Source organism: Arachis stenosperma, chromosome 1, assembly GCF_014773155.1.
Source record: "Arachis stenosperma cultivar V10309 chromosome 1, arast.V10309.gnm1.PFL2, whole genome shotgun sequence".
In the NCBI taxonomy this organism is placed as follows: domain Eukaryota; kingdom Viridiplantae; phylum Streptophyta; class Magnoliopsida; order Fabales; family Fabaceae; genus Arachis; species Arachis stenosperma.
The window spans coordinates 11,932,677-11,956,863 of NC_080377.1; the positions used below are offsets into that span (position 1 = coordinate 11,932,677).

At 31.4% G+C, this 24,187-nt stretch overlaps 4 protein-coding genes across 6 annotated transcripts; all 4 read right to left on the reverse strand.

Annotated features, from left to right (window-relative positions):
* On the reverse strand, positions 1-3,886 carry LOC130960529 (calmodulin-lysine N-methyltransferase). Its single transcript, XM_057885947.1, has 7 exons — positions 3,696-3,886; positions 3,411-3,600; positions 3,012-3,091; positions 2,807-2,867; positions 2,560-2,675; positions 1,338-1,464; positions 1-798 (listed from the first exon to the last, which is right to left on the reverse strand). Exons 1-7 carry the CDS (start codon positions 3,787-3,789, stop codon positions 513-515), a joined length of 954 nt encoding a protein of 317 aa, XP_057741930.1. The 5' UTR covers positions 3,790-3,886; the 3' UTR covers positions 1-512.
* A 286-nt stretch (positions 3,887-4,172) lies between these two features.
* Positions 4,173-8,555, reverse strand: LOC130940177 (oligopeptide transporter 7-like). 2 transcript variants are annotated; one of them, XM_057868352.1, is made up of 6 exons: positions 8,325-8,555; positions 7,653-8,235; positions 6,203-6,772; positions 5,776-6,034; positions 5,358-5,540; positions 4,173-4,936 (listed from the first exon to the last, which is right to left on the reverse strand). In XM_057868352.1, the coding sequence occupies exons 1-6, from the start codon at positions 8,356-8,358 to the stop codon at positions 4,322-4,324; spliced, it is 2,244 nt and encodes a 747-aa protein (XP_057724335.1). In that variant the 5' UTR covers positions 8,359-8,555; the 3' UTR covers positions 4,173-4,321. The 2 variants fall into 2 exon arrangements, with proteins under 2 accessions (XP_057724335.1, XP_057724258.1); XM_057868275.1 differs by having other exon boundaries at positions 7,653-8,555.
* A 707-nt stretch (positions 8,556-9,262) lies between these two features.
* Positions 9,263-12,785, reverse strand: LOC130960550 (uncharacterized). 2 transcript variants are annotated; one of them, XM_057885979.1, is made up of 8 exons: positions 12,615-12,785; positions 11,896-12,027; positions 11,705-11,799; positions 11,064-11,164; positions 10,303-10,372; positions 9,952-9,979; positions 9,811-9,871; positions 9,263-9,664 (listed from the first exon to the last, which is right to left on the reverse strand). In XM_057885979.1, exons 2-8 carry the CDS (start codon positions 11,906-11,908, stop codon positions 9,559-9,561), a joined length of 474 nt encoding a protein of 157 aa, XP_057741962.1. In that variant the 5' UTR covers positions 11,909-12,027; positions 12,615-12,785; the 3' UTR covers positions 9,263-9,558. The 2 variants fall into 2 exon arrangements, with proteins under 2 accessions (XP_057741962.1, XP_057741954.1); XM_057885971.1 differs by having other exon boundaries at positions 12,461-12,777.
* An 893-nt stretch (positions 12,786-13,678) lies between these two features.
* On the reverse strand, positions 13,679-22,103 carry LOC130961798 (oligopeptide transporter 7-like). The gene is made up of 6 exons (XM_057887812.1): positions 21,867-22,103; positions 20,923-21,529; positions 15,705-16,274; positions 15,145-15,403; positions 14,689-14,871; positions 13,679-14,372 (listed from the first exon to the last, which is right to left on the reverse strand). Exons 1-6 carry the CDS (start codon positions 21,904-21,906, stop codon positions 13,758-13,760), a joined length of 2,274 nt encoding a protein of 757 aa, XP_057743795.1. The 5' UTR covers positions 21,907-22,103; the 3' UTR covers positions 13,679-13,757.
* Between the last annotated feature and the right edge of the window lie 2,084 nt (positions 22,104-24,187).

The window sequence follows — 24,187 nt, forward strand, 5'->3', positions numbered from 1 at the left end:
TGTAGCAACTTGTAAAACTTGTAAGTCAAAAAGACTTGTATGTGTAGCAAGCCTCGTGTATATATCCCAATAAAATACTAACAAATCCACACATGATTCATCTAAATTGTATATTTAAATCATAAATGGGAGACAACAATAGTGCAAATATTCAATCACTAAATAGCAAATATTATCTATCAAATACAGAGCTTTTGATAAGTTTCTTCTTTTCCCCCTTTTTTTGGGTTGCAAAGACTAATAAGATTCAAGGAAACCATATTTTGATATATCTACTGCTTCGGAGGCCCCAAATTTTAATATTCTTCACTTTAAAGATGAGCCACCGAATATGCTTCAGATTTCATTTGAGAATAGTACTGTCTATTGAAGATATGACCCCAACAAATTGAAGCATGCATCAACAGCATATTTACTGTGTTGGAAGAATAGCTTTGTACCGTATCCATGACTTAATAAGAGTCAACCAACAATGGAGTGAGTCCCCATTTGAAACATTTGGAAGTTTAAGTTCATAGGGTAATTCTGATTAATAGTGGATAGCAGTGATCTTTCTCATAACTTGGCCAAGAGTCCCTATTTTCACCATTCAAGAACCCCTCATGGCGTTTCCATACTTCTGTATCATATTTCTCTGTGACACTGAAATTCAAACCATTTTCTTCAACCACCCCCAAGAACAGGTCCAATGAGTTGCCTCTTTTAGGACTTAAAAATATAGCCTCTGAAGATGCTGATTTGGACAATAGCCGTTTGACAATTCGAACAAGGCCTCCGTGGAAATCCTTAAAGAAAGTGCTTTAGAAAAGAACAAATTAAGCCGTAAATATAAGATAAGAGTAGCATAAAGATGGAAACAAAAAGCAAGTCAAGCTACATGTATGTGAATCTGTTTTGGAATTATGCGTGAGACACGTAATGCCTTTCATCCCACTGGAGAATAAATTTGAATATCTGCATATCTCCAAGTTTAAAAATTGAAACTGATAGAAAAGTTAACAAAGGAAACAAAGAAAAGCAACCCCATTTGCCAGCCAACCATTACATTAATGTAAAATTTTATTCATCAGAAAAGAACAAATCTTCCATCATAAAAACAAGAGATTTGGAGCCTTATGACTACCAACTCATGCTGATCTATTGTTTAACTGTTATCCTTATCCAATATGACAAAACAAATGCTATAGTCATAAAATAACATTTCCCATTAAGTAATAAGCTAAAGGCTTCCAATGATACCACTACAACTGTAAATAAGACGTTTAAGTAGAAATGGAAAAAAGAGGCACAGAAACCAGCTATACAGCAGAGAACAACTCAAAAGAAGAAAGTCTCACCAATCACTTGCAACAATGATATCGAAAGTGTCTGCAATATTATCCTCCTGATCCCAATGGAGCCGCATAGACTTCACAACTGTATCCCCAAATGCTCTAGAGTTGGCTTCAATGTTACGCTGAGTATCTGATTGTCATGGACAAGCAATTACATTCAAGAAAGTATTAAATGACGACTGTATTTCTGGGAAGAGAACAAAGAACTGAGATGTAGACTAATTGTAAAACTTTTTTTTTCCCAAATTAAAGAGTAACCAGCCAAATTGGTCTCTAAGGAATTTCTGATTGGGTCACTTTGGTCTTCAACACATTTTTATTACTCTAGAAGTTTTCGAAACAGATTGGTAACTCTATAAAAGAGACTAATTTGTCTTACAATAATGTTTTCTTTAAACCTAATTGTCTTATAATGAAACTTGTTAGGAATTTATTTGTCCAATACGCATATTAAAAATTTATTGACAGCATCGGAGAGTCTAATCTATCTGATGGAAGTAATTTTTGGGGACTTCCAGAGTAATAAAAATTTATTAGAAATCACAATGTCGAATCTGAAATTCCTTGGGACCAATTTGAGTGCTTATTTAAAGAAATTTCATTAGAAAAGAAAGAGATTGCAAAGGAGGATCAGAAATCCTCATGCATTCTATGCTGACAAATCATATTTCTTTGTACATTGGATAAAGAAACACCATGAAACAGACCATGAGAAAAGCACCAAAGGGATGCCCAAAAATTAGTCATCATTTTTCACACATTTGATTACTTTCACATTGTAAAAAGTAAGTCTACACTTCTACAATGCACAACAAAATGTCCCAAACATGCTGCAACTCGTCTCAGTTGTCAACTTCTACTCTCGAATAAAATGTTCAAAGTTCTCACTAATTTCAGGAATCACTGAACATGTTGCAGTTAATACCACAACTGTTAATGAGTTCAGCCAACATTTATTAGAGAAAAAAGATATCAAGTAACCATGGCAACATAGCTATTATCAATTTTGATTTGATGTATATAACAGTTATTCTCCTTTACAAACAAAATTTTAAAACAAGATCACCAGAAGAAAGCCCTGTTATCCATATCCTCAACGCACCATAGTATCCTTATTTAGATAAGCTTAAAGTGAAAACGTATTGACTTCGGAAAATACAATCTTTTCAAAATATAAGAAGAAGAGGAACTTTTGTCATTATATATAACAAAACCAAAAGGATACAATAAACCACTTGGGGATTTCCATCTGAGATTACAACCTCTGATGCCTCAGTAACAGCTGCAATAACAAACCCAGCCAAGCCATAGCCAGAACCAAGTTCAATAACTTTTTTAGACCTAAGATAATTTAAATTCATACATAAACATCATAACAGAGCAAAGTGAGAAAAAGATGCTAGTAAATAGAGCAACAAAATTCAAAGTAAACTTGAATAAAATCTTCAAGAAAGAAATATAGTTTTTTGAACCTGAATATATCTGCTTGCGACAAGCAAAAGTGAGCAAGAACATCTTCCGAAGGCCAATTACCTGCAGAAGACATCATGATTTATAGGTACAAACTGTATCAATAAAAGACCAATATCATGTTTTATAATTATTCAAAAGTAATTAGTTGTCTAGCGAATTCAAACACACACTAAGTATTTTGAGGATGATATAAAAGGAACCTACAGACAAGGCCAGTGTTGTCAATGTTGTATCTGTTGCATATCTCAAAATCACTGAGCTGTGCATGATTTTCCACTCTTTGTCTGCACAACCAAAATGTGCCGCATTTTCATTCAAGCAAATTAAATATTCAACCAAGAAAGTCACATGGGAATGAGATTGACATTGACTTCTATAAAAACAACATACACACCACAAGAAGAATCAATTCAAACAAACGAATCCTTGACACAATTTAACTTTTAAGAAACAATTTTCTATGATTCACAGAAAGCAAGCAATCTCACTAATTGAAACAAAAGCCTGATACATATGAGCTCAACTAAACTAAATATTACTACTACATTGTGAACATAACTAAATTAACAAATTTTCCAGCAAACAACAACACTAAGAACTCACGTCAAAAACAGTTGCGGAGAGCCAGGGACAGGAAGAGTGTAACAAACTCGCATATCCATGGTGGAACCGTTGCTTTTATTGGAGTCACATTCATCATCAGCATTCACTTTCACTTCATGACAGTGTATCAAATTGAATCCATGCGTTGTTCTTCTCGAAATTCTCTTAATACGCGTTTCAGATTCCTCATCTGCCAGGAATTGAAAAAAATTGAAGCATTTTGGCGATGAAAGGGGGAAAGAGTAAAAATGGAATTAGTGAAGTAAGTCGGAAGAGTTGAATTACGTGGCTTAGGATGAGAATTGCGAGGGAGAAGAGCGTGGCGGAGGATCTGCCATCTCAAAGAGGAAGCTTTCTCCTTTGTTCTGCTACTTTCCATCGAACTGGGAACCAAAGAATGTCGTTTTGGTTTCACAACGCGTCGTTTTGAGGCAGAGTACCAAAACGACGATGAAGAGTAAGGTGGGCTGGTTAACTGAAACTGAAGTGTGAAATACTGAACTAGTTTTGTATTAATTACTAATTAAAACCTTTTTGGATAAAAGAAAATTAAGTATCAATAATAATAATAATAATAATAATAATAATAAGTGCACATTTTTTGTTTTTTTTTTTAATTTTTATCATAAGATTTTGATTTCTAATGTAGGTTAATTTACATGCATTGACAACAAAAGTCAAACAACTTTAAAATCCAAAGGGACATGAATTGCTGGACATATTTGATAATAGAATTGAAATTTACATGAATGTTCATAATAATCCAACATTTTTTTTTTTCATTTCATTCAAATGAAACTATTACAAAAGTCATACAACATTGGTTGAAGCATCAAGAATGATATGTAAACAGCTATATACAACCTTGAACCTAGTAACAACAAATTACAACAATGGTGTAATTTACAAACTTAGTATAGAGGACACCCTTGAGCTGTGACACCTTGAGCAGTTGGACATGAAGCTAAAGGGCAACCATCCACTTCACTCCCCCACCAGTTTAAGTTAACATTTTCCATCCCTAAACACAAGTAAAGCAGCACTCCCATGAATGCTAATCCGGCATCAAGTCCTCCGGACAAGGCATAATTGTGTCGGCTCCACCACCCGCGATAGTATCGGTAGGCCACAAATCCTGAGAGGAATCCAACAAGAATCCAACTAGTGTAGTTCACTGGTGTGCCCGGAGGCATTTCGGCTACCGCGGCCAAGATAACTGGCATGGTTATAAGTCTAATCCAATGTTTGTTTGGGAAGGTTTTGTGTGCTAGCCATACTAATAAAGGAGCAATAGCACCAGCCAAGAAGAACCAGTTTATGGCTGAGTAGTGTCCAAGATCTCCAAAGATTCTGTGAGGACCTATCAAACCCCATATGACAGATGCATCATAGAATACATGATCAGTGGGACAAGTCCATGGACTACTAGCTGGAAGCAATTCTCTATCACATATGTCTGGAATAGTGCTCATGAGCCACCATGCTGTTGTTAAATGGACCAAAGCGGATATAGTAGTGCCAAGTATCTAACAGAGTAATGCAACACCGCCCAAAACTATTCAGAATTGGAAGGAAAAAAGAAGAAATAGCATAAAATCATGCAACATATACTCACTTATTTTTGGGTCACGTGTAATTTTTTTGCAAATGTGTTTAATTCTTAGACTTGTGTTCATGTAAGAATTTCTCTTAAGGTAAGTGGATATGCATGAGAGTGGGTAATGTGAGTGTAAATTTCAAATTTGTAGTGTGATATTACTTAAACATTATAAAGCAAGGATGAATAAAAAGAATTTGTATGATATTCTAGGGCCAGATCAAAATTCAAGAGTATACGAAGAATTGAATATTCAAGAATCATTTTCCATGTACAAGCATAAATATAAGAAGTTACACTGATCTTTCTCTCAACTTCTATGAATAATGAGGTAGATTGTGTGTGCAAACCTGTGCAACAAACATTGATCTAGGAGGGATCTTCATGTAATGGCCAAGCTTGAAGTCTTGCAAAAAGGAAATCCCCAGTTTCATACTTCCATTCCCATATGTCTTAAACAAAATGTTTGCAATGGGATACCCTGGATAGATGTATCCAATTATGTATTCTGTGATAACATTCAAAGCCGGTGCCTTCATCAGGAGCCAAAACAGAATTGTTATCCATTTGATATTACAACGGTAAAAAGATTACGAGACAGCACCTATAAGTTTTCAAATTAAATAATTTTAAATTCAATTATTTAGCAGGTTATATTGTCATCTAATTGTAGCATAAGTGCAATTTTGTGCCACAAGTTTTGTCAATTCAGCATTATGATAGCATAGGTAATTGTCATAAATGATCATAAATGCAATGCTCTTATACCTGATTTGTTGTAGCTCTGATGATTCCAATTGGAAGAGTGAATGATAGAGCAACAACACATGCTAACACCACACCCCACCATGGAAGCTGGAGTTGATCGTTATAATATCTGCATATTAACATAATTGCAGTGATGTTGAACAATAGAATGCAAATAAACCACCATTCAGGAACTTGTTTATAATTTTTTCTCATCAGCTTAGTGTGTATATCAATCTTCTTCTCTTGGAACGCAGACTTGCTTAGTTGTAATATGTCCCTGCTCCATTGAAAGACATACTTCAATCACATTGACAGACCCATAGTTACAAAAGTTAATGAAAAATAAAAGGTAAATCAGTTGGTTAGAGTCTTATTCATAAATGAAATGGTATCATGCATAACATACTAATATTACTTTCCAAAGAAAAACTTTTAAAGCTTGTACCTTCCATGGAAGAGGAGTACATGAACAAGGGTTGCAGAAAGGCAAGCAAAAGCAAAGCCATATGCCATTGCAAAGCTTATGCTAAGATAAAGAGGGCCGTCCCGCTCGTATGCCTCTAGGTCGAGGTGAAAGTTAGGGTCTATAATATCTGATATGTTGTATTTCTGGCCATTGGACATGAATAGTTCATCTGAAAGTATAGGAAATTTTCTTGCGTTGTAGATGTTCAGCCAATAAGCAGAGGGAATGAGGACATAGACAAAAATGGCAAAACCAGCAGCAACATTAGCGGTAGCAAACCAAGGACTAGCCAAAGGGCTACCAAGATAAGCACATATGCTAGACCAGTCAAAACCAACAACACCAAGTCCAAGACCATGTAATCCTGAACCCATTTGATGTGCTACAATGGAGTTGGGAAACATCCAACACATCCAAGAAAGTGAAGTTAACATTGGGAATAGGTAGCCTGGTAAGACATAATAAGCAAAACTGCAAACAAATGCCATGAAGAAGAACTGATTCCGAGTTAACCCTCCTTTTGGCCTCTCCTCCTTCTCATGCAGTGCCCTGAAAAGTGAAAACCATTATTACATCAACTTAGTAGTTAGAAGAGTGATCTTTTCCTATTTATCAGTGAATATACTTGCTATGAACATTTTGGTGATTTCGATTCACAGTTGTGTTGGAAATTCTAAATGCTTATGGCTGAAAATGGGTACATGTGACAGTGACACTGATCACTATTCTTTCTCCAAATTCAATTTTGGTGCAAGCTAATCATGTTTGCCATTTTAGTTGTACATTTTCCTTTTCTTTTTCTTCTTGACTTGATTGTTGTTTTGGTTTCTCTGTTTTCCAGTGAGTCCCTTATTTATGCATCAAATTATTTTCATTTAACAAAAAAATTTATATTTTTGTCGTTATAAATAGTAATATTGATCTAAATTTAATGGATAGTCAATATAAATTGTTTATTTTTTTTACAAATATATAGCATATATTGTCATATTACACAAATATTTACTTTGCTTAAGATTACACTCATGTTATATTTTTAGAATTTGATTTGTGTATTCAATTTATATAATTTGAAGAAGAAAAAATTACTAAACTATGATTGATAAATTCAGTATTATACTATTATTTTTTAGTTCCTCAAATTCTGCTAAGTATTATAAAGGTTTTAGATTGATTAAAATTCAAAGCTTAAAATGATTTTATATTATCAATCCATAAAGCTTAATCTTTTTTTTTTTTATCGGATGTCCCCGAAGGGACCATAAAGCTTAATCTTAAAAACTCTCAGCATTGGTCTAAATAACGAAACGTTATTTTTATTTATTTTTTTGTAAATTTTTTTGGGTCATTTGTTGACTCTATTTTTTTTTTTGTCATTGTCCAACGTCATTGTTTGGAGACGAAGCGTGGTGAAAGAAACAGTGAGTACCTGAAAAGAGAGACCTGGACAAGATTTTGTGGCCACCACATACCAGCAGGTTCAACCAAGTACCTCCTTAGAAGACCGGCCCAACAAAAGCCCAACAAATGAGTCGTTATAACCACCAAAAAGCCCATCAATACAGTAACCTCTTTCCGGTAAAACACCTTAACGGCACTCACAAAATGAATCGCATAAACACTCGCCGCGCCGGAGTTCGCGAAAATCGTGATAAGCACGTGCTCCTTCACGCTGAACTTCCCCGGATTCATCGTGAACTCGAACCTCGTTCCCTTCCAGAACCTTCGATCCGTCACCGTCGCCGCCAGCAGGTGCCCCGCCGGAACCACCGCTATCTGCGCCGATATCGCCGTCAGGGATAGCGGCTCCCTCCGGTACCAGAAGAACTGGTTCAGGAACGAGAGAAGCACGCATGCTAGGGTTCCTAGTATCCATGTCCTGAAGGTGAATACCGGTAGGAAGGGATCGTCGGTGACCGGGACTGTCAGCGAAACTTGCTCAATCGGAGAGTCTTCGTAGTCCTCCTCCGCCGGCGAGTTTTCCGGCACAATCAATGGTGGTTCTGTGTGAACTGAAACAAAAGAGACAGGAAAACACAGCGTTTTAGTGTAGCTGAAAACCATACTATAGTAGAAGAGAAAGTGTGAAACTGTGCGTTACGGAGTGGCGCGTGGATTTCGTGGCGGTTAGCCATAGAGCTCCGGCGAAGTTGGACAAGGTATGAAACTGAAACCAGATTTTTCTGTTTTTTTTTTTTTTTTTTTTTGGTTAAACTAACTTTTCTCTCATTAAATATTGAGATTATTCATTGTTGTGCGATTTTGAAATTTTGAATATTCGAGTGGAATATTGTTTGTCTTATTAATTTATTTACTATTGTTAATAGTGAATTTATTATCCGGTTTGAGGAATGCTTTTCTTTGGGTTAAGTCATGAGATTGAAAAGATGAGGATCCAGGGAGAACGACATGTGAGGACTGTGTGTGGAGTTCAACGCTTGCAGCTGGATTGTGTTGCAAGTTGCAACTATATGAAATCATAGAACTGGATAACTAATTCTTGTTGTTGAAAAAGTATAGGTAACCAACAATATTGGTGAACAATGTGAACAATAGATATATTAGATGTTCACAGATGGTTATTCTAATATTAAAATTTAGGTGAATAATTTAAAAATATAATATATTTTTATTTTATTGATAATTGTTCATATTGTTCAAAAAAATCATTTGTTCGGTAACATTATCCAATGAAATGAGGAGCTTTCTTTGTCGCATGTATGGAGAGAAAATCACGGATGATATGATAGCTGGAGTTGATCATTACTCATTAGAATACTCACATATGAATATAGTGAGGTTCCATATAGAGATAATAATGTTTATCAAAATAATGCAAATAAATCACCATTGAGGAACTTGTTTATAAATATATATTCTCATGAGCTTCGTATGCACGTCTATTTTAACTTGTTTATTATAATCGGGAACCATAAATATACCATCATTGAAGTATTAATTAAACATTTTTTTGGCGGATCTATGAAATAAACAATTAAATCACGTCAATTCATAGAAATCAGATCTGAATCAGTTCATATTAGAGCATGTATATTTTACTGAATAAAATGTCTTTGCAAAATATTTCCCCCTTGTAGAAATAACACTAGAAAGAGCATTGTCATAAACATGCCAAAAGAACTATCAATAGTTCATATGCGCACAGCTAGAGAGCACCAACTACACATCCATTAAATATGATAGAGTATTTGATTTCTATCTTGAATCTTAATACCTTATTTCTATCCCCATTGTCTCTCAGAAACTAAACGCTACCTATCAGAACAGAATCTTCCCATTAAGATTAATAGAAAACTTAACACGAACATTCTCAGTCAAAATATCAAATCTGGATCATCTTCATAATCGAAGTCTTGATCACTTGAATGCCTTAGTCTCTTTGCATCTCTTGGTCCGCCTCTTCCCCTCTTTGGTTTACCCCTATGGATTACATGTACATATATTAGCTCATCCAACATATAACTATTTGCCAGGACTTGCAACAAATTTCTATAATTCTAAAAGAAAATAGCAAAATACTTAATTCAATAAGATCGAGATCAAAGATAAACTGGTTAAGTGCTTACGGTCCATGCGCATAAATTCCTCCGCCTTTTGAACGACCAGGACCAAAATCAGATCTCCCATCTGCCACCAACAGAATACAGTGAATAGGAAATAAAATTCATGCTGGGAAGTTATTGACATGAACATTTATATGAACTCACCATCTCGTCCAGCTGCAAGCTCTTCTGCCTATAATACACCAAATGAAAATAGAATTCACCTCAGAAAATAACCTATTTGTAAAAGGTTGCCGACACTTAAAAAGAAAAAAAAAATGAACCAAGCTTCAAATTCATTTATTGTTTCCATAAATATTGCCTCTGAGATAGTTTTTTTGGGTCTCAAATTGATAAGAATGGTACCATAAGATTAGGCTCATTAGCTAAACTTCTTAATCATATATGAAATAGGTTTAATGTAGAATAGAGCAAGGTAGAGTCCTTTTTCTCTATTCGTGAAGAATCCTTTTTCTCTATTCGTGAATTGCTAATCACTAAATATCAGAAACACACCGCTTGTGAGGTTACTGAGGACAATGAAAAGAGCCTATCTTCAGGATGAAACTTTCTAGACCGCTTCAAGCTGTAATGAAGAAAAATAGATTCAACAATGTCATACAAACATTACGTCAACAAGCAAAAGCCAAAATACTTTATATATCTCAAAAAGAAGGGAAAATGAAAAAAAAATAGGAGCACAAGCAAGTGTACACATTAACTCATCCGTGATAAAAAGTTCTAAATGCACAGCCACAGACTTTGGTCAAAAGAGTATAATCCTGAATTAAAAATGGCATGCCATATACTACAGGATACAGATGGAGATGTGCAACAGATCCCTCAATAAAATTCATTACTACATAGAAGTTAGAACTCAGATATATAAGACAACACCTATGAATGAAACTCCATTGCGTGTAATTTTAACATTCAATATACAAACATGGAAAATAAACCTTGTTCAAGGCGGGATTTTCAGCAGTTAGTAACAGAATTCATGAGTTAGTCTTTCTAATAGGTTCCTGAATCCTGATAGACACAACTATTAATTATGCACAAAAGATCGTTCACTCTAGGGCACACATTACCCATCCTATTTTCCTACGGATTATTAGAATCAAAGATTGTAATATAAAATATGGAAGCTACTACTGCTCAGGAGAAATGAAATAAACTTCATAAGGTAAGAGACTGAAGAATAGGTTTCTTGATAATGACATTAACTATTTCAAAACAAAATTTAAAAGGAAAGCCAAATAGAAGAAACTCCGTACAGTGCAGTGTTCTTTGAGGAAGACAAGAATCCCTCAAATCCTTTCAATACATTTCCACACTGCCCAGGATCCTGTAAGTAACTTGTCTCCATATCATAGACCTATGTTAATGGCAAAATGTTAGCCCGTTATGGCTAGAAACCATGTAAAAGGTCCTTCAAAGAGCTTAACTTCATTAAATCATTTCATGTTAGTGAAGACAAGCATCCAATTTGAGCATCCAATGATCTAAGATACTGCACCTGAGTGCATCATTGCATGCCAACTCAACAAGAAACTTACAATAAAATTGGAATTAACTGCACAGCGTGAACAAGAAATTGCTGGACAAGTGATGGGATATATATTCTGTAATGTATCCCGCTAGCACTAGTGTCTATCATGAGAATAAAGACAGGGTGCTGCATATAAATGATGGCGGATCATATTACAACAAACTTTGTGTCTTCTTGCATTAGCGAGGAACCTTAGCCAGCGTAAGTATCCAATTTTAGGATAGATGCCATTTTTTCCAATTGATATCATAGAACTTTTATATACACTTCAAATAACAAAGCGACCATATATCTTGAGAAATAGTTTCCTTTACCCGTGTTTTGAAGCAACGAAAAAACCCCAGAAGCAACCATTGAAAATTTTACCTGTTTTTCAATGCTGCGAAGCTCATCGTGGAGCTTGGCTCTCCTACTAAGCAGCGAGGCCAGCATTGCAGATGGGTTTACAGTACCCTTTTGTGCTATAACATAAGTTCAGGCAAAAAAAAAACAACATTGTTGCAACTTTAAGAACTCAAAACAAAAAATCAAGGGTAAAGGAAAATATGAAGGGTTACCTTCGGATTCCATTTTCAAGCAACCAAATCAATTAGGGGCTTGAGAATTGAAGAAGGAATGTGCATATTCTGGTTTCTACATCTCTTATAGTCAAAACTTCGGTCTTGATATTTACCTTATGCCATCATACTCTACATAAGTAAATAACTTCGTAATTAAAAAGAAAAAAGAGAGAAAAATCTGCATGTAGAATTTCAAATATTCAAGTTATGGATACACCATCATATTTGGCATAGAAAAAATAACACAGTGTTCTTAATAGAACGAATACAAATTATATGCAGATGGTTATATCAAAATATTCAGCTAGTATCTAATTTCAAGGTCCCTAGAAAGCAAAGAAATCTATCACTAACCATGAAACATTATCAAGTATTCAAGTAACATGATACAAGCTACTAAATCAGATCCAACTTTGAACTTATGCATTAAAAATGTAACAGCTATAGATATTCAGTACATATAATTAAAAACCCTAGTGCCTTGAAACACAAGAAATTTTTCTTCCTTTTTTTTTTAATTTTTAGTTTTTTATTTGGCTGCATTTCATTGCACTATAAGTACCTTAAAACCATCAACCATATGATAGAATAATCCTAATAATGCAACAGAAGAAAGGGAAAATGGGAAAACGAAGTCATGAAACAGAATCCCGGCTAGTACGACAATGACGAGGTGGCGGCAACGGTGAATCGGCGATGGAATATCAACCGCGAACCTGATGATGGACGAGAATGAGATCTGAATTGTGAATTTGAGAATTTGGGGACCTTAGGGTTTCGATCTTTCGATGCTTTGAAACAAAAGAGCTGAGACTGTTTCTCAGGTTTCAGCTATTTCGCATTGGGGACGAGAATGAGATTCGAAATCATTTCTTCTGTTTTTTTTTTTACATAAAAAAGATTGTGGGCCCGCTAACATAGGAGATTGGGTTCTTAATATAAAAGTCAAAAGAAAAGTTTGAAAAGGGTTAAATTTACAAGAAGTTTGATCACATTTAATTATTTTTGGATTTGTAACTTTTATTGAATAAGATGAATTTACAATAAAAGTTCTTAATCTAATAGTAACTAGAATTCGTGTTTGTTAGACCATTATATTCTATATGATACAATAAACAAAAAAATATTTATAATTTAATGGTTAAACAAGTAAACTTGTATCAAGTTTGAATCCTAACAAAAATTATATATATGTACTCTATAGATATATAGCTAGATATAGAAAAAAATTGAGGAAAAAATGGCTTACAAAAGTGTAACAATTTAGTTCTTAATGAATTCTCACATGAGTTCAAGCTTTAGAAATGGAAGAAAAATTATTGTCTTTTAGTATATAGTAAACGAAGATGAAAACATAAGCTATTTTGTTTAGCTTTCAGGGAAATATTGAAGTTTTTTATTTTAATAATTTTATAGAATTTATACAAATATATGACAAATGATTATTTTTAAATAAAAAAAAACTCGAAATACTAAAACCCTAAGACGAATTCATCTTGTATCAAGTTCTATGTAAATAACAATAGCTTTTTGCCTTCCATTTTAATTAATAAAAATAATGTTGGAAATACAAGTTTGGTGGCTTAAATAGATTAGGCCTATTGTTTTAAAATAACACTAGACAAAAATATATTATTTGACATATATCCCTCACTTTCTATATATGTCTAAGGTGATGGCATAATAAAGTGAAAACCTTAATCTAATAGTAGTAGTGACACTGTTTTTAGGATTTTTCACATTCATAAAATTAAAATAAAAAATTCAATTTTGTACCTCTATTTAAAAATATTAATCTTTACATCATGTTTTCATTACAGATAAATTGCAGCAATTAGATTTGATTACTGCTACAACACTTAGTAAATAGGACACCCTTTAACTTGAACACCTTGAGCAGTTGGGCATGAAGCTAACGAGCATCCATCAGAATTACCACCCCACCAATTCAAGCTTATATCTTCCATTCCCAAACACAAATACAACAAAACCCCCATGAATGCTAACCCAGCATCAAGTGCACCAGACAACACATAATTATGTTTGATCCACCATCCACGGTGGTACCTATATGCAACAAACCCAGATGCAAATCCAACAAGAACCCAACTAGAATAATTCACTGTTGTAGCTGGTGGCATGTCATTTAGTGATCCTAAAATCACTGGCATAGTTATGAGTCTAATCCATTGTTTACTTGGAAATGCCTTGTGTGATAACCAAACTAAAAAAGGAGCAATTGCACCAAACAAGAAGAACCAGTTTATGGCTGAGTAGTGTCCAAGATCTCCAAAGATTCTCCGAGGTCCTATTAAGCCCCAGATCACGGATGCGTCATAGAATACGTGATCACTGGGGCATGTCCATGGATTGCCTGATGGAAGAAGCTCTCTGTTGCAAATGTTTGGAACAGAGTTCATAAGCCACCATGCGGTTACTAAGTGCACCAATGCTGCTATGATGGTGCCAAGTACCTAAGAAAGACATATAAGGCAGTCACAGAATAGGGATCAGAATTACATGAAAAGATTATTAGAATAGAAGGGTAATATTGTAAGAAATATGGCTTGCATTTTCAGCAAAAGTGGACAAATAATGCATTCAGTTTTGTTAAAAATATACAAGCCAAATTTCTTATAAATATGAGGTTGAAAGCTCACTCATTCTATTGAATAAGTGTAATTTCAACAAAAACTTTTGTTAATAGAAAAACATGCAGTTAGTCAGTTATTCAATATCAGAGTATTAGTTGTCTATTTTGTTTAGGTTAAGAAGATTGGGTGTGCAAACCTGTGCAAAAAACATAGCTCTAGGAGGAATCTTCATGTAATGACCAAGCTTAAAGTCTTGGAGGAAGAAAATTGCTTGCTTCATACTAACATTGCCATACACTTTAAACAGCATGTTAGCAATAGGATATCCCGGGTAAATGTATCCAATTATGTACTCTGTTATCACATTCAAAGCAGGTGCCTTCTCAGCAAAAAGAAAAGGTAGTTGCTATTAGGGAATGAAATGCACAATACAATAGAAAATATCATCATCCTATTTTTTGTTCATAATATAACTATATATGGAAGTTAAATAAGGGATAGAAACTATTATTAATCTGTTGAATGCTTCACATTAATAATGACCAATAGATTGAATTTCAAGCAACAAAGCAAAGAATTATAGAATAATGAAATACAATAGTGAAATGTGTATGAGGTAAGTAGGGAAAAAAAATGTAGAATAAGGATGTACCTGATTTGTTGTGGCTCTAATGACTCCAACTGGAAGTGTGAATGATATGGCAACAACACAGGCTAACACCACACCCCACCATGGCAGCTGGAGTTGATCATTGTAATACTCACATACAAATATAGTGACAACAATGTTGATGCCAAGAATGCAAATAAACCACCACTCAGGTACTTGTTTATAGTATTTCCTCATGAGCTTAGTATGTATATCTATCTTCTTCTCTTGAAAGGCAGACTTACTTAGCTGCAATATTTCCCTGCATCAATTATAATACATATCTTTATTTATTTAAATGAGTAAAAACTAAAAAGACACTTGTTTCAGTAATTACTAATAAAATGTTTTAAGGACTAACGTATTCATTTTTATTTAATATTTTTTTGACTGAAGTGTTAAAACAAAATTTTTACGGACTAAAAAGTGTATGTATTTATTCAATCTTTCAAGAACTAAAATATTATTAAAACAGAAATCTTTCATAATAACTAAGTGTAGTAATTTTAAACAAAATAAAATTGTGAAACTATTTATTAGCACATGCATGATTTGATACGTACCTCCCATGGAAGAGCAACACATGAACAAGAGTTGCACTAAGGCAAGCAAAACCAATTCCATATGACATGGCAAAAAGGGTGCTAAGATAAAGAGGACCCTCACTCTCGTAGGCCTCCATATCAAGATGAAAATTGGAGTCAATAATAGTTGAGATGTTATATTCTTGACCATTAGACATGAACAAACCATCAGAAAATATAGGAAACATTCTTGCATTGTAAAGATCCATCCAATAAGCAATGGGCACAATGACATAAACGAAGATGGCAAAACCAAAAGCAACATTGGCAGTTGCAAACCATGGACTAGCCAGAGGACTACCAAGATAAGCACATATGCTGGACCAATCAAAACCAATGGCACCAACTCCAAGACCATGTAATCCTGAACCTATTTGTTGTGCTATAATGGAGTTGGGAAAAATCCAACACATCCATGAAAGTGAAGTTAACATTGGGAATAAGTAGCCTGGTAAGACATAATAAGCAAAACTGCAAATAAATGCTATGAGGAAGAACTGGTTCCGGGTTAAACCGCCTTTCGGTCTCTCTTCTTTCTCATGCAGCGCCCTGAAAAGTGAAAACCATAATAAGGTTATGCACTAGTCGATTGTAGTATTTCATTATTGATCAAGTAAGATGTAATAAGAATTATTCAAATGACACATATTACATATGCATTTGATACGATTATTACTTGAGCTGAAATTTCTTAGCTGGTAACATTCATTACCTTGGTGAATCCAGTACCCCAAAAAAAAAAAAAAAAAAAAACACGTTAAGTGTAAAAAAAAAATCGTATAAAATAAATACATACATATATATATGTATATATTGGATATTTGATAAATATGTTTACACTTTACACCATGAAAAAAGGTTGCTCGCTATTAATAATAGAATTTGTTTACCTTTTTAAAAAAACTAAGTTGCTTATAATTATCCTTATTATATTATGATAAATTATAATAATTGTAATAATATAATAATCTATTTTTTTGTGACTAATATAATAATCTATTACTATGGCATTAATAATTATACTTATTATATTATGATAAATTATAATAATTGTAATAATATAATAATCTATTACTATGGCATTAATAATGATAGTATATAAGCCAATGAGTTATAGTTCAAATGGCATAATCTCCCCATATTCATCTAAAAGGTTGTGAGTTTGAGTCTCTCTATTTTTAGTAAAAAAAAAAAAACAATAATAGTATATAAAAACAAGTCTTAAATATTTTAAGAAACCATAAAAATTAAAAAAAAATACAATTTTACTAATTAATCATTGAATAAATATAATTGTTGAAATACTTGAATATTTAATTGCAATAACATTCAAACACGTGTTAAAACTTTTCATTAAACTATATAGTTAACTTAATTGGGATTCTCAACATTATTGTTTAGTGAGCAATTTATAACATGTATTGAAAATATATTTATATGTATAAATAAATATTGCACTTTGTTTTACCAACAGATTAAAGTCGGCTTCTATCCATACGGTTCGAATTTCGCTTTGTGCATGTAATAATCTATTAATCAACGATAAATCTTTAAATAAAGTTCATGGTAAATTAATCTTTGACCTACTAAATTGAAAAATAACATAAAAAAAAAAAATCAATTCCATACTCTCAATTACTATTATTTTTATCTTTTTTTTTATGAAGCAAATTTAAGTGGTCAATAGTATTTTAGCCAGCATATAATTAATAATTACATTTTCATTGGTTGATTTATTTCTGTTTTTCTAAAAAAACCTAGCTAAATTCAAAATAATTGACCATGCTAGATACAAAACTATTAACTATATATGGTATACATATGATTTTTATGGTGAGTTCTATGGTGTAGAAAAAAGATTCTTTCTATACCTATATATTTGTGTTGTCAAAAGAATTATGAGACAAGTGTCTAAAAAGAGATTGTAGTTAAAGACAATATTTATTCATGGTAACTGACATACTTTATATATGTTACATCAATATCACGTGATGATGGACTGATGGTATATAGAATAAGCTGGTTAATGGTATTTGTTATGATTAATTATTAAAAATGATATTGGATCTAGTTATAGTTGTATATTTTATTTAAACTATTTTGAGAAAGTAAAAATAAATTTTGATTGTGGACTACCTTATTGATCCTAATATTTTTTTATCCTATCAAATTTTAAACTGTGTTTTGTGAATTATTAAGCTTATAAAAGGATTATATGTACTCATCAAAGTAACCTCACTAAACTTATATAAAATTCAGACTCTCTTTCTTCATAAATTAATTTCTTTTATTCACACATAAAAAATTAAACTAAACTCCCAAATATTTATTAATAACTACTTATTTTAATATGTTTATATAATTATATATCCATATATAAATATATATTTAATTATTTATATATAAATAAATTAATATCTTTTTCAAATTATATATTACTAACTAAAATTTTTATTATTAGGTAATTATATTCTAACGGTATTTTTAATAAGTTTCAACAATTATTTTTAAAAAATTATTTAAATTAGTACTTTAAATACTAAACACATACAGCCTAAACGGTAAACATTCATTTATAAATATTTAACGTTAAATTTTACACCGTACATTCTAAATTTTAAATCATACTTTTTAAATCCTAATTCATAAATCTTAAACCTTAAACTTAAATTCTAAATTGTAAACCCATAAATTTTAAATCCCTAAATTTTTAACCTTAAATTCTAAATCTTGTAGTTAAAGTCAAATTGTGACTCTAAAAATAATAATTCGAACAAATCTTATTACTTTCATATATTTTCATGTAGAAAAATATTGTTTATACCATTAATTATATCTATATAATAAAGAAAAAATTTAGGACACCAACACTTAACCAATAAAAAAAAGTAAGTAATTCAACACTATTAAATATAATCTTACACTATTAAAAATATTAATAATAATTAATTAATAATTACAAATCACAAAATTTAATGTATTTGGCACTCGTCTCTAATAAAACTGTTTGATATATTCCATTCAAATTACATATCATAATTGCTAAATTGGTATATAAAAAATTTGATATCATCATATTTTAATGAGGTATATAAATATATTTCATTGATATATTAATCAACTGGCATGTTTCTTATATTAACTCAATCAATAGTTGAAATTCATTCAACTTGTTTTATAGCTTCTTGAAAAGAAAAAATATTATTATTATTATTATTATTAAATGTCATTGTGTTTGTGTCACGTTAATAAAATTGGTACATGTAAAAATAATATACTAGAAAAATATATTACATGTATCATAGTTAACCACCAAAAAGTCATCGAATTATTTAAATTTTGATAAAAATGTATCCAGACAAAAATACCTTTAAATAATTTAAAAACGTGATAAAATGTTCAACAATAAATATGTATTTTCAAAAAATTCTTTAGAGATTGAATTTAGATGCGATTTTTTGCAATCATAATTAGAAAATTGAGATATTATTATTCTTAAAATTTGGTGACTTTTTTGCTAAGTATATATTTTCTTGTGATTTTTTAAAAATATTATTAGTTATTAACGAAAAAAAATTACAAAAAAAAATATATACTTAAAAAATGTCAAATTTTAAGAATAATAATATCTCATTTTTATAATTTTACTTACAAAAAATCACGTCAAAATTCAATCTCTAAAATATTTTTTAAAAATATATATTTATTGTTGGGCATTTTTTTCGTATTTTGAAAATATATATTTTTCAAATAGTTTCATTATAGAGGAGTGCTAAGGGTAGTAAATTTTGTGATTTGTAATTATTAATTAATAATTATTATTATTTTTAATAGTGTGAGATTACGTTTAATGATTAAATTACTTATTTTTTTATTAGTTAAGTGCTGGTCCTAAACTTTTTTTTATTATATAGATATATAATTAATGGTATAATAAACAACATTTTTTCATATGAAAATACATGAAAATAATAAGACTTTTTTAAAGTATTGCTTCTAGGATCATAATTTGATTTTAACTACAAGATTTAGAATTTAAGGTTAAAAATTTAGGAGTTTAAAATTTATGGTTTACAATTTAAAATTTAGGTTTAAAATTTAAAATTTATGGACTAAAATTTAAAAGGTATAATTTAATATTTAGAGAGTACGATGTAAGATTTAACTAAATATTTATAAATGAATATTTACCGTTTAAGCTACATGTGTTTAGTATTTAAAGTACTAATTTAAATATTTTTTTTGAAATAATTGTTAAAACTTATTAAAGATACAGTTAAAATATAATTACTTAATAATAAAAATTTTAATTAGTAATATATATTTTGAAAAAGATATTAATTTATTTATATATGTTAATGTATATACATAATTTAATTTATTTATATATAAATAATTAAATATATATTTATATACGAATATATAATTATATATGCATATTAAAATAAGTAGTTATTAATAAATGTTTGGGAGTTAAGTTTAATTTTTCATGTGTGAAGAAAATAAATTAATTCATGAAAAAAGAGAGTCTGAATTTTATGCGAGTTTAGTGGAATTACTTTGATGAGTACATATAGTCTTTTTACAAGTTTAACAATTCACAAAAATACACGCTCAAAATTCTATAGGACAAAAAAATATTGGGATCAATAAATCAGTCTATAATCAAAATTTATTTTTATTTTTTCAAAATAGTTTAAACAAAAAATACAACTATAACCAAGTCCAATATCATTTTTAATAATTACTCATAATAAATACAATTAACCAACTTACTTTATATACCAACATCAGGTGATATTAATATCAATATGAAACATGTCAGTTATCATGGACAGAATTTGTCTTTAGCTACACTCTTTCTCTCTACACTTGTTTCATAATCCTATTGACAACACAAATATATAGATATAGAAGGAATCTTCTTTCTACATCATAGAACTCACCTATTTTTATTAGCCAGGTATTAAAATGTGAAAATGAAATATTTCAGCATAGCTGGCATAATAGTGATATTTCACAAAAAAAAAAAAAAAAGAATTGCGTGGAAGTAAAATGATCATATAAGCGGGTATGGAATTTTGAATATCCAATGTGCATGGTTGGAAAATCAATAATTGAATTCATTTTAATTTATTTTATTTTATTTTAATTTTCCGTTAACGTGATAGGTGTGCGAGTGAAGCAAGTAACGCACCTGAAGAGCGATACCTGAACAAGGTTCTGCGGCCACCACATAGCAGCGGGCTCAACCAGGTACCTTCTAAAAATCCCGGCCCAACCGAAGCCCAATACCTGCGTCGTCAAAACCACCATCATCGCCACCACCACCGAAACCTCTTTCTTGTAGAACACGATCGTTGAACTCACCATATGAATCGCATAAACGCTCGCAGCTCCAGAACTCGCGAAGATCGTGATTAGCACGTGCTCTTTCACGTTGAACTTCCCTGGATTCATCGTGAACTCGAATCTCGTTCCCTTCCAGAACTTCCGATCCGTCAACGTTGCCGCCATTAAGTGCCCCGCCGGAACCACCGCGATCTGCGCCGAAATCGCCGTCACCGATAGCGGTTCTTTTCTGTAACCGAAGAACTGGTTCAGGAACGAGAGGAGAACGCACGCTAGAGTTCCGAGGATCCATGTACGGAACGTGAAGACTGGTAGGGAGGGATCGTCTGTGATTGGAACCGTCAGCGCCACCTGTTCGATTGGAGAATTCTCGCCGTCCGGCGAAGTATCCGGTGATATTTCCGGCCATGAGGAACCGGAGCCGCCATGGTAACTCGGCTTCTGTTTCTGAACTGAAAAAAAATAAATAATAATAAAATAAAATAAAATAATTGAGAAGGAATCTCTAATATTTAGAACTTAATTAAGGAGCTTCTATATATATACACTCTGATTAAAGTGTTTTAAAAAATAATTAAAAAAGGTTACAAATGATAAATACATAAAAATGCAATTTAAAAAGCTGTCGAAGAAATCATTAAATTTAGGGATACATTTCTTAGTCTTAGTGGACAATGGACTGACCAATAATAAACTCAGCAGAAGTTTTATAAGTAAATTAAACGGAAAAAAATAAAACAAAATTAAGAGAAGAATTTGGAAATAGAGTTATTAAGCTAAGGTGCATACTAAGAGGCTCGTTGATTTCCTGATATTCACTACTAGCCATAGTGTTTTTTGTGTCTCTTTATTTGGTAGGAAGTAGGAACTAGGGACATGGAGTTTGAAAACTAACAAGGGATCTGATTTTGTTAATGGTGGGATGCTTTTTTTTGTTTATATTAATTATGAATCTTTTGTTTATATATATGTTTGCATGATTGGTAGATAAGACATGAGCTAGAAGCCTAGAACACAAAATGGTTGGGACACTGATGACGTTATCTGCTTGTTGGCTATGCTAATTATATTATTCATTCATAATAACGAGTAATTTTAGTAAATGAACGAGATATATAATCTTATTATATGTTGTATATTTTTTATTTTAATTTCTGTGTATCAGTTTGAATCTTGATGGAGAATAAAGGAAAATTCATTTCCATATGGTAGGCCGTAGGGGGCAATTCATCGCATTTGGACTGGTTTATGGGCAGGATACATTATATTGCATGAGAAGATATTTTTATATGTTCTCTTGTTTGATTAGAGACTGAAATTAAAAATGTTAATTTTAAAATATAAAATTTTAATTTTTTTAATATTTTTAAAAAGTAGAAATGACTGAAAATTTTAGAAATAAAAACTAAAATTTTAATAATATATATTTTTAAATACTATGATTTAATTTTAAATTTGATCTAAATTTATTATTTATTTTTTATATTTATTTTAAATTTAATATAAAACTAAAATATAATTTAATTTTATATATTTTATATCAAATATAATATAAAAATTTAATTTAATCTCTATTTTTTAATTTCAGTTTTAATTTTCCTTCCAACTGTAGCCTAAATAAGGTAATCTATGTATTCTCCAAACATGATAATAAATACTAGTAGTATAGTATTATTTATTCACTCGCACAAAGGGGAAAAAATTAAAAATATTTATTTGAATATTACGGTTACGGTTTGGCCTACAATCTATAATTACATTTTCTTATTTTATTTGAATATTAGCTGGTGTGTTTTTTTATTGCTTTTGTTAAAAAAAAAAAATTGAACACTCCGTTTGTTATTATATTCTCCTTTAATAATCGTTTCAATTTAATAAATAAGAGATGATAAGATTTTAATTAATGCAATAATTAAATTTAAAAGCAAATGATAAGAGTATCAATATCTTATTTCTTAGGTGATGAAATATTTTACAATTATATTATGTATTTATAAAAAATTAGTCATCAAATTAGTTATAATTCATATAAATTATATATTAAGATATAAAATATATATTAAATAAATTTAATTTAGTGGCTAATTTTGTGTGTGAATATAACATTTGTAAGGATCTTAATACATACTCTTCTAGTCTTATGCTTAAAAATGAAAAAGAATTCGGAGCAAAAAATTCAATTAGCTAAGCTATGTGTAAAAAACAATTTAATAACAAATGATATATAAAGATCGATGATAATTGAGATACAGATATATCATAATCATTTATCATAATTTTTCAAAGTATTCCCTAACTCATCGGAGGGAAGTTAAAATTTAAATTCTGACACTTATTTAAATAAATAAATAAATTAACTATTTTATTAATTCAAATTGATTACAACTCTTTTTATTGATATTTTTAAAATGATGATTCTTAAAATTTGAGTCTAGGCTGAGAATTAATTAATTTTTGACTAAAAGACAAATAGGTTTCTGACCTTTTAAAATGGGGATATTTTCATTCCTCAAGATTGGAAAATACATTTCGATCTCCCACGTTTTAAAACAGGAGACAATTATACCCTTCCGTCTGTTTTGGACCAAAAACGGCAACGGAGCCAACTGACATGGAGGGGCAGTGAATGACGTGGCCGTTATGCTCGCTGAGGTGGATTGGGACGAAATTTAACTGGACAAATTCGTCCCTGAAGTGCCAAACGACGCCGTTTCCACCAGTGAGCCCTATTTCATCCAAACGCAAGGTGAAAATCATGGTCGCTGCTTGTGCGATCGTCCATGATGAGCGAGGGGGGTTCTTCATACACAAGATCTCTCACAATAAGAAACAGTTCAAAGGGGTTTGATCCTCCTCCACCTCCTAGATAATACTCATTGGTTTTCTTCACAAGCTCCATGATCCTAAGGTGTTCATCTTTCACAACTTTAAGCTCCTCCTCACATTTCTCTACAAACCCTTTCATTTCCTTAACAAATCCACCTCTCTCATTGTTCTCGCCACAACATTTGGTTACAATCTCTCGAATTTTGCTAACACAAGCATTGAAAATGTATAACATCCTAATGAAATTCTGATGATCAATTGTTGCTGCTTTCTTTACTTAAGAT

Bases quoted from the DNA above. Each gene is read 5' to 3' on its own strand.
- LOC130961798 (XM_057887812.1), bottom strand. From the start codon at position 21,906: ATGGCTAGTAGTGAATATCAGGAAATCAACGAGCCTCTTA. The intron at 15,404-15,704 runs GTACGTATCAAA...TAATTGATGCAG, and splicing joins GTGTTGCTCTTCCATGGGAG to GGAAATATTGCAGCTAAGTA. The intron at 14,373-14,688 runs GTTTGCACACCC...TGTCTTTCTTAG, and splicing joins GAGCTATGTTTTTTGCACAG to GTACTTGGCACCATCATAGC.
- LOC130940177 (XM_057868275.1), bottom strand. From the start codon at position 8,287: ATGGTTTTCAGCTACACTAAAACGCTGTGTTTTCCTGTCTCTTTTGTT. The intron at 5,541-5,775 runs GTATAAGAGCAT...CTCCTGATGAAG, and splicing joins TCAGAGCTACAACAAATCAG to GCACCGGCTTTGAATGTTAT. The intron at 4,937-5,357 runs GTTTGCACACAC...TTACTCTGTTAG, and splicing joins GATCAATGTTTGTTGCACAG to ATACTTGGCACTACTATATC.
- LOC130960550 (XM_057885979.1), bottom strand. The intron at 11,165-11,704 runs GTAAAATTTTCA...CCATTAACATAG, and splicing joins TTCGCAGCATTGAAAAACAG to GTCTATGATATGGAGACAAG. The intron at 9,665-9,810 runs GTAAGCACTTAA...TGTAATCCATAG, and splicing joins GGAATTTATGCGCATGGACC to GGGTAAACCAAAGAGGGGAA.
- LOC130960529 (XM_057885947.1), bottom strand. From the start codon at position 3,789: ATGGAAAGTAGCAGAACAAAGGAGAAAGCTTCCTCTTTGAGATGGCAG. The intron at 1,465-2,559 runs GTATCCTTTTGG...CATGACAATCAG, and splicing joins AAATCCCCAAGTGGTTTATT to ATACTCAGCGTAACATTGAA. The intron at 799-1,337 runs GTGAGACTTTCT...TCTTTTCTAAAG, and splicing joins ATCATTGTTGCAAGTGATTG to CACTTTCTTTAAGGATTTCC.